General features: G+C 38.1%; 1 protein-coding gene across 1 annotated transcript in view; it reads left to right on the top strand.

The window, feature by feature from the left end:
- Positions 1-12,642, top strand: part of arb2a (ARB2 cotranscriptional regulator A) — a 157,442-nt gene continuing 144,800 nt past the window's right edge. The window contains exons 1-4 of the mRNA XM_079251959.1: positions 1-25; positions 636-776; positions 1,338-1,439; positions 5,818-5,918. Of these exons, the coding sequence (XP_079108085.1) occupies positions 671-776; positions 1,338-1,439; positions 5,818-5,918 (309 nt within the window). The 5' untranslated portion in view covers positions 1-25; positions 636-670. The remainder of the gene's footprint in view (positions 26-635; positions 777-1,337; positions 1,440-5,817; positions 5,919-12,642) is intronic.

Genomic DNA, 12,642 nt, shown 5'->3' with positions numbered 1-12,642 from the left:
ACAGGACAGTCGCTAAACACTAATGGTGCGTGAGTTCAACATAAGAAGTATGCATGTATGTACTGTAAGCAGCTGCTCCTCTTCAAAGCTCTCTGTGTCGTTTGGTTGAAGTGAATGTCTTAATAAAAACACAGCTGTCCTACTGTACTTGCTCGCTGTGGCTTCACGCAGAGCGAATGCACTTTTATTTTTCCGGGAGTTCTTTGAACGAGTATAAATCATTAAAGAGATGGTAAATAATGTGGCGAAACTGTCGGAGCACTTGCAGGTAGTTGAGAATATGAAAACGATTTTCTACTGCTTGCAGCATTGTTTTGAAGCAGAAATGGTTTTGCAGGATTTGGATAATTAACACAGTTCCAGCACGTGGATGTGCTGCCAGCTAGCTTTGGCATATCTTGGTATGGTATAACTGTAGTCAAATAGTTGAGTTAGCTGTTTACAATTTATGTTAAATTGTAGCCAAGTCCTATTCAAAAACCTTTAAAACTATGCATCTTTAGTGTAATTGACACGTGCTGCTTCCTTACATATGCACCAAGCTGTGACATAATTGCCATTATAACCATAATAATAAAACGCTTAACATGCTGTGCGGTATTGACTTTTACACATTTTATATCCTCACGTGACAGGATTCATCTCAGTGAACTGTGGGAGAGCAGGACCCATGCTCTCTTTCTTTGGTGCAGCCACACCAGCCTTGTACATATTGTGGATCACCATGGCCCAAGTTGCAGGCCACGAAGAAAGAGAGAAAACTACTGCACTTAAAGGTGAATGAAAGAGTTTGGCTGTGCCAGTAAAATGGGGAAGCATCAATATATCATACATACTGAAGGAGTTCAGTTATAATCACAGCAGGGGACTATCAAATATATAAATGTACACTTTTAAGTCTGTTTTTTTTTTTTTTTTTTTTTTAAAATGTAAATGGTATTTTACAGCCAAGCCGCCAGAGTTAAAAGACTTCACCCAGCACTTCGTTTACAAATGTAAATAAGAAGCTGCAATCTCAATTAATCTTTGTGTCTGTGGTTTTTGACCCCAGCGAACTATCACATTCTGTTTTTTATTATAGATTTAGCAGACTGTTGTTAACAGACCTGTTGGTGAAGTAATTTCATGAAAATATATTCTGTTAGACTCTTTAAACAACTTTGACATGATACAGCGCTTTCAGTTCAAGAGAACAGGAGTGGTGGTTGATTACTATAAAATATTCTGAGGTTATGATTGAGTTATTACAAAGTTTAAATGTTAAATTTGCATTGTTTTAGGAATGTTTGCTTTGGCTCATGTCAATAATTTTCTGACTTTATATTCTCTGTTCACAGATCTGCTGTCGAGAATAGACTTAGATGAACTAATGAAGAAAGATGAACCTCCATTCACTTTCCCCAAAACACTGGAGGAATTTGGATATGCTTTCAATGAATGTAAGTTTATATGGATCTTATGGTCTAGAAATATAAGGGTCTGCACTGTATTGGACCCAAATAACAGTAATATCTGTAAAGGAACTACACAATGAACCACAATCTCTTGCAAGCCCATGTCACAACCTGAGACTAAGTAGCATTGACTAACCTTTCAGGAATGAAATGATTAATATTATATGCTTTAAGTGCAATATGAATGCATAGAATGCTTCTGGTGCACTTCTCAAATTTAATTAGATAATTTCTTTTATTTTAAATTAGACAAAAATAGAGTTTAACACGTTGTGTGCTTTTGTAGTATCAGTACTGATTGCTTATTTAATCTAATTTCAAGAGTAATAATAATGATAATAGTTACAGATGCTATCCATGCTTGTGAAGGCAATGCAGTTGAGTCAAGATTACGATATGAAAAAGACCCTGATGATGTTTTTCCATTGCATAACATCGTTTCAGTCTCAACATCTGTCCTTGACATGACTATTCATTTACAGTTTATGAACTTATCTCCTTGACAAGGCTGGGATCAGTTGTTATTACAGTAGGTTGTTCAGATATAGTGACACAGACGGTATTCACAACCTTCCTGTGTGTCTCTGTCTGTGTGTGTGTGTGTGTGTATGTATGAGAGTTTTTTTTTTAATGTGTTTGTTTGCTACCAGATGTTTGTGCCGAAAGGTTTGAATATCATCTGGGACTAATTATAATGGGAACAGTTATGATTAGTAAGATAAAAAAAAATTGTGTTGATTTATTCTGGCAGTATATAAATGTGTTTGTGAATTCACTTTTCATTGTTGCATAATATGATTCATGTACATGCACGCAATGTCGTCACCATTCTTCCCGGGCAGAATTTCAAATTGTAACAATTTCAAATGTGTCAAAAGTGTCTGAAATGAAAAGAGGTACGACAGTAATGTGTGTTAGAGAGATGTGTACAACTAAAGTGCAGCACTACATGGCAATGTTTTAATATTTTTGTGAAAACACCTACTGTCTCTGCTGTTGCTTGAGATAATTTGGTAAAACCACTTGGCAGAGTGCAAATTTGTGTTAAGTTTGACCATAGTTGATGTTCCCAGAAACTCTGAGATTTCAGAAGTCTGACAAGTTTATTGCAAACCGCACTTCCAACATGGATCTAATAAAAATGTGTACAGCATCATGTTTGATGTTTTTATACTGTAACTGGAAATAAATTACAGAACTGTAAATAACAAAACAGAATTGCTTTGACATGGTTGACAACTGGAGCACACATATCAACAAGGTTTCTGCTGGAAATGTTCATTGCTGTATTCCTGCTTTGTTGGAATTGAAAGCATTTTTGTTACAGCTCTGTGTGGAGAGTGAATTTCACTAGCTGAAACAAGTCAAACCTAAAAAAAATGTATGGAGATAAGCTAATATGATGATAATGACAATATTTTACACAATATCACTACATTGTACATGAACTTGGTCTGGGTAGGCATTGACCAAATTAGCTTTGCAACTCAGACCATACTGCAACATGACATTCTTTGGTAAAGGAAATTTGGTGACAAAGCAAATAACTACCCAATGCAGAAGTAACAAAGTGGCAAATTCAACGTGGAGCTCCCATTTGAAGCATTATGAAATTTTTGAAGTTCAAGTTCTTTTAGATAGTAGAAAATGGCTCTTTTTGGTGTCCTGTTGGTAACTGGTAGTCTGTCTCATCAGGAATAGCTTCTTTCTCTCTGAGTTTAAAGGTCTCTCACTGTTGTCTGCTACAGGCAGGACACTTCCTACTCATAAGTGCTACACATTCCCTCACATGGAAAAATTCCCCTAATCCAGAGGTTTGTGTTTCCACATATAATGTCTCTAAAAGTTACTTTTGGCATCCTTTAAGGCAGGTGGAGAGAAAGAAAAAAGAGTTGGGAAGGCAGTGGTGCTGGTGATTTTAGCTCTTAGTATTCCCCTGTAGTCTCTTTGCCTTTCCTATCTCCTCTGTTTTCTGTCAGTGTCTGGCTGGCTGAGTGGGGGGACATGTTGTGTACTCTACAGCCCGTCAGTAACCTACTCAGCCTTGTCCTTTGCCTGACTGAGCATTTGCATAACCTCGCTGTGCCTAAGAACAGAGACATGGGGACTCAGCCCTCACCCAGCATTATGCAACACCCACCAACCATTCTACCCACCTTCGAGCCCTAGCTCAGTTTACCATGGATGCAGGAGCATACTCCAACTCTCAGTCTCCTTTTTTTGTTTTTGGTCCTCTCTTTCCCTTCATTTCTCCGTTTGTACCCCCTGCCCTGCTCAAAATCTCTGAAAAGTCACAGTTTACCCACCCACATACACAGACGGATAAAGTACTCACACCCATACCAATCTGTATGTCCTGTCAGTTTCTTCTCAGGTCTGTTTTTGAAGGATAGCATTTCCATTAAAGCCACAGCGGCCCTCTGGCAATATCTCTAGTATGTCGGCTAACAGTCGTTTTGGCTGGAAGGCATTTCTATAGCTACACCCATGCTTCCTTAGCCCAAGACAGGTGGAACAAAAATGTTAATTTGACCATGTAATGATGCGAATACAGACGAGGCTGTGTACAATAGTTTGCAGGTATCTTAATCACTGAAGATGATGGCTTCATCTTGCCAGCCCTCCGGTTTTCCATTACTGGAAATCCAAGGTTATGTACACCTAATTAAGCGGCCAAATTGAGAACAGAATGCTAATTATGACAGAAAAAGAGGAGAAAAGTTGAGAAAATGTTATTCCTTTGAGAGGATGTGTTGGGGGACACAGTGGAGCTGATCACCCCCAAGCCCATACACACACACACACACACACGCAACCATCACCTCTCATTTTTTTCCCTTCTTCGTGCACTAAGACGCACATCCTGCAATCTCCTTCTCTCTCTTGCTCCAACATGCGTGCACACACATACACACTTACCTACACACACACACACACACAGACTTTCTACTGTAGGATTTCATTATAGCTCTTCTCTTCTTGCTCTCAGGCTATAGTGTTTAGATACTAACCCCTCCATGAATGCATAATTTATTTTCTTCAAGGTACTTTTTGTTCGTGCACTGCTTTATACTAAGTTCTTACTTGCCTCCTGCCTTACCGCTCAGGCACAAATGTATTTTTAAATGCAACATGATACCAAACCTAGATTCAGGATTACGTGTTGTCTAACAACTAACTATGAAAGGGGAGACTGTAATACACAGTGAGCACACAATGTAAGATTTATCACGTTGATAGAGGTGTGAAATGGTGGCAATTTAGAAGGAAATGAAGAAAAAAGTGCTCATGCATTCTTTTATCTTGCAAAGATATTTATTTATATATTAGATGGTTTTTCCTCACATTGTGCAATAATTGAGAAAGTATGAGAGCCCCCTGGCTATTTGGGTTAACTATGTGCACATTTTTGTGCTTTAGCTCTCACAGATTCTGCAGTCATAAAGGTCAAAATTAAATTTAACACTGTTTAGAGTTTTATTGTGTTGTAGTGTCAACTGCAGGATCGATGGGCTTATTGCTAAGGTAGTAGTGTTCCACAGACACTCAAGGGTAATTGTTTAAAAAGTAGTACCATTTCTGAACAGCTTTTCCCCCTATTATCACTGTTTCATATGAGATGAATCTTGCATGTGTTAAAAACTCCTTTAGTTTTCCTAAGTTACAATAAATCACAAAGGATTGCTCTACAGAATGTTTTGGTATGATTGGGAACAATTTACAAACATTTTTAAGCACTGTGACTGTTGCTATATGCCCACACCTGGTCTCCCAGGCTGATCTCTGTGTGTAAACTTGTGAGCTATACTGGTTAGAATGACTGGCTGGTGCCCAGTCAGCAACCTACAAAGAACTGCACACAGCAGTTGTCTTCATGGCTAGTGTGTGCCAGCTGACCTGCCTCTTCATGACAAACATAAACATTCATATAAAATAATACACATTCTCCCACAGCTTCCTGTTCTTGGAGTTCTTGGGGAAGGCAGTGGATAGAACTTTGGCTTGTCTCTACAGTAAAGTAGTGAGTGATGGCCAAGGTTAAAGAGGGAGGGGATTTTATTTTCTACAAGTAGAGAGACAAAGAGAATTTTTACTATACCAGCTGTCCCACTCTGGCCTGCCAGATTAACCAGCGGGGTGTTGGATTTGTGACTGGAAGGATGTTGCTTCATCCACAGGACTTTTAACCTGCCAGATTGGGAATAGAAGTAAGGAATCTAGGGAAAAATAAATGATTAAACTTAAAACAAAAAAAAAAAAGAAGAGTTCGTTGGAGTGTTCTTGTTTTGGCATTGAGATGTACACAGCAACAAATGTATGTATTTCATCACAACAGATAGTTTTTTCTGTCTTTTTCTGTCAGATGGTCAGCTCCGACATATAAAGACAGGAGAGCCCTTTGTATTCAATGCAAGAGAAGATCTCCATCGCTGGAACCAAAAGCGCTATGAAGCTCTTGGAGAGGTATGATACTACTTTTTTTTTTTTTACCACTTACCAAGACCGTTTTGTGCTTAAATCATTAATTGCTCTGAGTTTTCACTGTTTAAAGATGCATAAAGATGCAGTTTCACAACCTAATTCACTGCAAATGCATTTATACTGAATTTTTTTTTTTTTTTTTAACCTGGCCTAAAAACAGTTCACCGCCTGGATTTAACTGCATATGTGATTATCTTTCAGCTGGTAATAAGTTATTTAACCCAACTAATGCGATGAGAAGCTTCTAATTTCTTTAACAACAATTTTAAAAGACACTCCCTGTGGTTGTGGAATGGATGTGTACATCAAACAGGCAGTGCATTTGTCATACATTAGCCGTGTTTTTTAAACAATATTATGTTTTTGAAGTACGTTCTTTGATGTGTAAAAAAAGTATCAAGTGGAGGTTCATTACTTTGCAAATATTTAGGCCTCATGTGTATCCAGCTGTGTCATCTCTGACTGTCCTAGGTTCAGTTCTGGAGCATCTAGGAAAATACAAAATATGTACATTATGTTCAGGTTGTCATGATACTAAAATTGCAAACTCTACACCGATACCAAGGATGGTGCTCAATAGTCGAGCACCATCCTTGGTAACAGCGAGAAGGAAAAAAACACAATTTATTTGAGTCTGTGTCTGTGTTTCCATTGTTGCTGGCAGGGTAGGCTTGGATTTTTGATTGTTTAGTTCTGGCATTTGACCCATTCGCCCCCCAGCGATCCACTGAGCACGGAAGTTTCAGCAGAGTTTCAGAGCGGATGTCTGTGTCGCAGTTCACACGAGGATTGCGTAATCGTACATCATAGTTGTTGTAGGCCTACTTAAAATGCTTCATAAAACTGCTTTAAAGTGAACAATAAACCAGTAAATAATAAAGCAGGTGCAGTTCGACCACGTCTCACGTGCTGCTCTTCATTTTGTTATAGTAGGAATGGGTGGTGTCAAAACAGTAGGTTACAAAATGGTGACGCTTTTTTCCTCCAAGATATATATGTATTTTCCACGGTGTCATCATTAGGTAAAACTGTCTCACACCCAATGGCTTGGGGCAGGTGCCACTGGTGATGAAGATACAATTAGCCACAACACAACACAAAAATCTGTAAAGGAAGTGACATTGTTTTTTTGTTTTTTTTTAATTTTCCGGGACCACCGCAGTGGAATTTACATCACCTGAAGTTAGCAGCGACGTATGTAACATCATGGGAAATCAGCACTTTTCAGCCCTTACAGATGACAAGTGGAAGATAATTTGAAAAGGTCCGAGAAGTCTGAGAAGTAAATAAAACACTAATTGCGTTGTGTTGTGGCTTTTGTTTTGCTGTGACACTTCAGGGCCACCGTATAAAATGCATCCAAAGTGGACATGTAGTCTTTTACTGGTAAAATCCACCAGATCCACTTTGGTTTTCATCAACCAATTTTCTGCCTCAATGATCCGCATTGCTCTGGATTGACATGGTTTCAAAGTGACAAGTGGCAAAAATTGAACCGACTCGTACTTTAGAGAAGTAGTGGAAGCGGTGCTTCAGAAACATACCGCACCTGGTAAAACTAGTCCTTTTTAGTAGTGTTGCTGCGAAAGTGCAGCACAGCTGCACCTCGGCGCTTCCGCGTTCAGTGGATCCCAGGGGTCAGTCTCAGCATGGGACTTTGAGAGCTACACAGTGACTGTCACATACAAACAGCTGAGTTGTGTACTGTGGATGGCAGTCATGACCTTCAACTTAATTTGTGAATTTGTTGTTTTTAAGCCAAAACAAGAAAAAAAAGCACTCCTCATTTTTTTAATGGCGCAGCATTGAAAAATATAACGTACTTTAATAAGATAATGGTAAAGCATGGAGAGAGGAGTGATGACACAATTCAGCCATTTAGTTAACTTATGATGATGGTCATGCTGGAAAGCAGTATATACATTTCATGTTTGAACAGAAACTTACTCACTTCCTGATACCCTACATCTACTTTGGAGTGACTGTTTGGTTTGCTTTAATCTAACCCTGGTCCACTTCCATAGATAATATGATTTTGTTTGGAGTCCTGAGAATGCGCAACCCAGATGAAGCATTGGTGGACAATCCAACATACAGGTTTTGAAGAACGTAAGCACAACCTGCCTTTGGCTGCTGCCATGTTGAATGTCCACGAGTTTGCTGCTACAGAAGTAGGGACTGCCTCCTGCCATGCATGTTAAAAAGGGTTAGAGGCTGCCTGTCCTGTCCATGAATCGGCAGATGCAAAAGTGGAATTTAATTATTGATAATGGTGTTGCTTGGTATCTAACTAGATATTAAATTTAATATTGATTAGTATCTGAGAATCAATGTTTTCCACTACCTTGCGTACACTGAATATGTTTCTCAGAATTAATAAATCTAAGGAAGACTAAGATATATTTTGACCTACATATCGTTTAGTTTCACACATGAAAATGTATCTTATAGTTTTTGCTACAACATGTAGCATTTGATTTTATTGATTATTTTGAACAACACAGAACTCTATGCTTTAGACAGAAAATAGCCCTCACACCAGGCTCCCTCCTATTGCTCATATTCAAATGTGTAGCTGTACTACAGAATATCAGAGCAAGTCACATGAAACCAAGTTTGTTTGTTTGTCAAAATAATGAAAATGTCAATTCATTCTTCCTCAGATATAATTTTTTTACTTTCTTCTCTGGCAGCCTAACATCACTGATTCTGTTGTGTAATACTATTACACCGATAGAAGTTTTTTTTTGCCATCAGCTGGTTGTTTTTCAGACAGAAACAGCAGAGAACTACTTTTTTTTCAAGGATGTGTTAAAACATGTTGAAACAATCAGTTTCAACGATAATTAATTTTATTTTATATTGTATTTATTTTATTTGCACAATATAAAAACAATGTAAGAAGTATGTAATAATAATAATAATAATAATCATTATCATTATCATCATCATAATAAACTTTCAAAGTCCAATTTGGGAAAAGTCTGCATTTTACTTATATCAAGATTTACTAGTGAGCAGTGGCCTGAGGAGAAGTTGTGGGTTTAACAAGTTGATTTAGCTCAGAATTGTACTCAACTAGGTATTAGGTGTAGACTTGGACAGATTACAAGAGTAATCACTGGTGCAAGAGTTCTTGCACCAGTGCAGGGAAAGCAATGACAGCTACACAGTGAAGTTAGAAAATAGATATTTACCATTCTTAAATCTAAAAATATGACTATTTTAATTGATATTTGAAATGACACCTGTACTGGAGAAGCAAAACAATAACTGAGATGATGAATGGTGGCAGTAATTGGAAATGCAAGAGTTAATACATGATTGCACACAGAGAAAGTTAGAAATGTTAGAATGTCTTTAGTTTTTCCCCACACAGTTTGAACAATGTTTGTAGCTCAAACACATGTTATTCAATAATTTGATTTAAAATATCATAAGCACTGACCACTTGTCATGATAAGCTTGGGCTGTTTGACACACAGGGATCCTCAATCCTGGTTCTCGAGGGCCGGTGTCCTGCAGGTTTTCCAAGTTTCCTTGCTGGAACACATACGACTCAGTCTCAGACAAGCTCTGCACATGTCTGCTAAATACACTTTTATGTGAGTCAAATGCGTGGCAGTGGGGACGCTTGGAAAACCTGCAGGATGCCGTCCCTCAAGCACCAGGATTGAGTAACCCTGCACTGGAAACTTAATGTGATGTGACTGCATTGGGACTTTTTTGACTTTGTAGTTTGGTATTTTATCAAAAAGTGTTAATGTTGCAAAATAATCTTGCAAAAATCCTGTTTGCAGTTTTTTTATGGTGAAATTTTTTTATGCCCTCTTTGTGTTTGTGTATCATCAGACACACAATTGTAAAGTTCACCTCAAATTCACTCCAGTATTTTCACCACATTCAGTAAGCACAAGGTAATGAGACGAATGTTCCTTTGTAATCAGCTTCTTTATATTTGCATCCCATACTATGTTGCTTTTAATTGTTGTGTGCATTCTTTGAAGTTCAAAGCAAAGTGATACACCCATTTGTAGGATTACCTGGGTCTTTTTTTTCTTTTTTTCATAGATTTATTTTATTTTTAATGCAGGTATACAGTAGCTCCTTTGAGAACCAACGCTCTGTGAAGGAATTTTTCCCCCTCTTTCATTTTGCATGCTTCGGCATTATCTGCCAGCATCTAAAAAAGGATAAGAAGTACACATTTAGTTGCAGGAAGGAGGCCCTGAAAGAACACACAAACATTTAAACAACCCAAACTCTTGCATATAAAAGGGGACAAACATTTAGAAGAAACAAATAATCATCAAGAAGAATGTATGGAAATTTTATTCATCCTGTGATTTAAAAAAATGACAGAAGTGTCTTCTTTAGAGAAGGAAGAAAGGAAGTGGTGTCAATCCCTGTTGATATGACTTTGTGTAATGAGAACAAATACTGTATGAGTTGTGCTTTAGGAGATTAACATGCTGAGAAGAAAAGAGCACTATCTGAATAAGCAGTATTATCTGCCTGTTGTTTTTAGGCCACGAATGATTCAAGAAAATGAATACTGTACCTCTCGCGCAGCTTTGCAAGTACAAATGCATTGTTTTTTCTTGTAAGGAATGTGCCCTGTTATAAATAGACAACTACTGAATTGTATGCCTTTGGTTGTTAAAGTAGGTTATGCTGCTTAGTCAGCCTCTTTATGTGCAGGTGAAAAATGTGAGTCACACGTGCATACCTTTGTTAAGTTTTATAGCTGTTTGCATTTCTGTTCAAATATTTCACTGTTTGTCTAGTCTTTTCTAAGATCATTATCTTTTATTTCACAATGTCAGATAGGATGAGAGGGTAAATGTAAAATAAGTGTCTTTGGAGACAGGTCTGTTATATGGTCAACACTACACCCCAACACACTCTAATGTCCTTCATCGACCTGCCAGCTGAGATGGTTTGAAAAATGGTTACATTCTGTCTAGGAGCTGTGTGAGATGGCACAAGGACATGGGTACATGTGTTCGCCCCTGACAGTGTGGATAGAATGGCATCATTGCTTCCTAATGTTGAATCAAATTCTCTTTTTATCTTTACTTCATGCATGGCATGTATGCTCTGCCATTGTCCATCTCTCCACCGGCATTTCTCCTTTTTGTCTCTGTTCATCTTCACAGTTCCCTATTTTGCATCGATGGTTGTGTGTGCGCGCGCACATGTGTTTGTGTGTCTGTTTGTGTTTGTCATGGACATGGGGGTGGGGGGTTATGGTGGCACTATTGTCAGACACATCACTGCACCAGATGTCCAATTTGCACTTCAGCCTCGTCTGAATGGAGGGACAGATAGAAGGAGAGAGACGGATGATGTTGGTGTGATGTGTCTCTAAGTTAAAGAAAGATTTAGGAACAAAATTTGGACTGAGCACAAGTGGAAAATATCTTGTTTTTCATCTGTTATGGATAATCTTGAAATTTTGCTTTGCCTTTATGGTGTGATATTCAGACTTTTGCAGAAGTTGAAATTCTGTGTAGACAATTTCCCCAAAGTCCTTGAACATATAAGAAATATGGCAAATAAAGACATATATAAAAATGCATATATTGTATAAAACATGCAGCGATTGTTTGATTGCATACAAACCATGCAGAAAATGGATAATAGTTCGCTACTTTGCGGAAATTCACTTGTTTAATGAGGACATGCATTCCTTTTGACAAGCAGAGGATTGAAAAGATGGTCAGAACAAGACAAAACTAAATTATTGAAATGTAACCTTGCAGAATGATGGTTTCTGGCCTGAAACCCTTTAAATATATAAAGAAAGCATCTAATTGTTAACTATCTGAACAAAAGCTATGCAGACAAAGCAAGGTTATTGGAATATATAAGAATGTTCCGTGGAGTCGGTTTTCTTTCTGACACTTTTTTTTATTGTTCTGTAGTCTGAAGGTAAGGCAACGGTATCAGAAAGAAATTCTACAGTCGTCTGTCTCAAGGATTCAAAGGATTCTGCAATTGAAATGCATCTATATGTTGATAATGGCCTTCGTAAAAAGGGTAGGATTCATATACAAGGTCTCATTTTATTTGCTTGGATCACCTTCTAGATAGCTGTATTGCTTTGATATTTTCTTTCCTGCACTGTTTTCCTGTTTTTGATTTTCTGATTGCATGTAAACTCTTTGTGTTCAAAAACCCTCAGACTTTGTGTTTGGTGAAATTTTCCCACCTTTGCTCAAACAGTTATCATAATGCTGTACTGCAGCTTCAGTCGAGCACAGGCTAGCAGTGTTGCTCAGTGGAGCAGGGTCACCACAGCCTGTGTAAGTGTCAGCTGGAGTCTAATTCCTGTGATTCGGTGATGAATTTTTCTGATAGAAGACAAGCATAGGGTCTGGCCCAGATGGAGCTCTATTAAGCTGTTAATAAATGAGGATTCTTCTCTGCTCTGTCTGCATCTGTGAAATGGAAGGCAGTCACAAATTTGTAAACATACACGCACACACACAGTCAGAATATTATAATGAGGTAAAGCTAGCCAGATGGCTGAATTAGAAGGCGCTCTTTTTATCTCTAACCCACTCTGCAGTCTCTCTGTTATCCTTTTCCTCCTCCTGTCTTCCTGTTTCCATATTATGGATATTGTTATATTGGTAACTTTATGGCTAAAGTTTTGCTCAAGTGTAATGGCACAATCCAAATACCCGAAACAATGCTTTGG

Source organism: Telmatherina bonti (genome assembly GCF_933228915.1).
Source record: "Telmatherina bonti genome assembly, chromosome: 13".
NCBI classification, from domain to species: domain Eukaryota; kingdom Metazoa; phylum Chordata; class Actinopteri; order Atheriniformes; family Telmatherinidae; genus Telmatherina; species Telmatherina bonti.
Note: the sequence above shows the minus strand (reverse complement) of the source record. Positions and strands in the feature narration are given on the sequence as shown.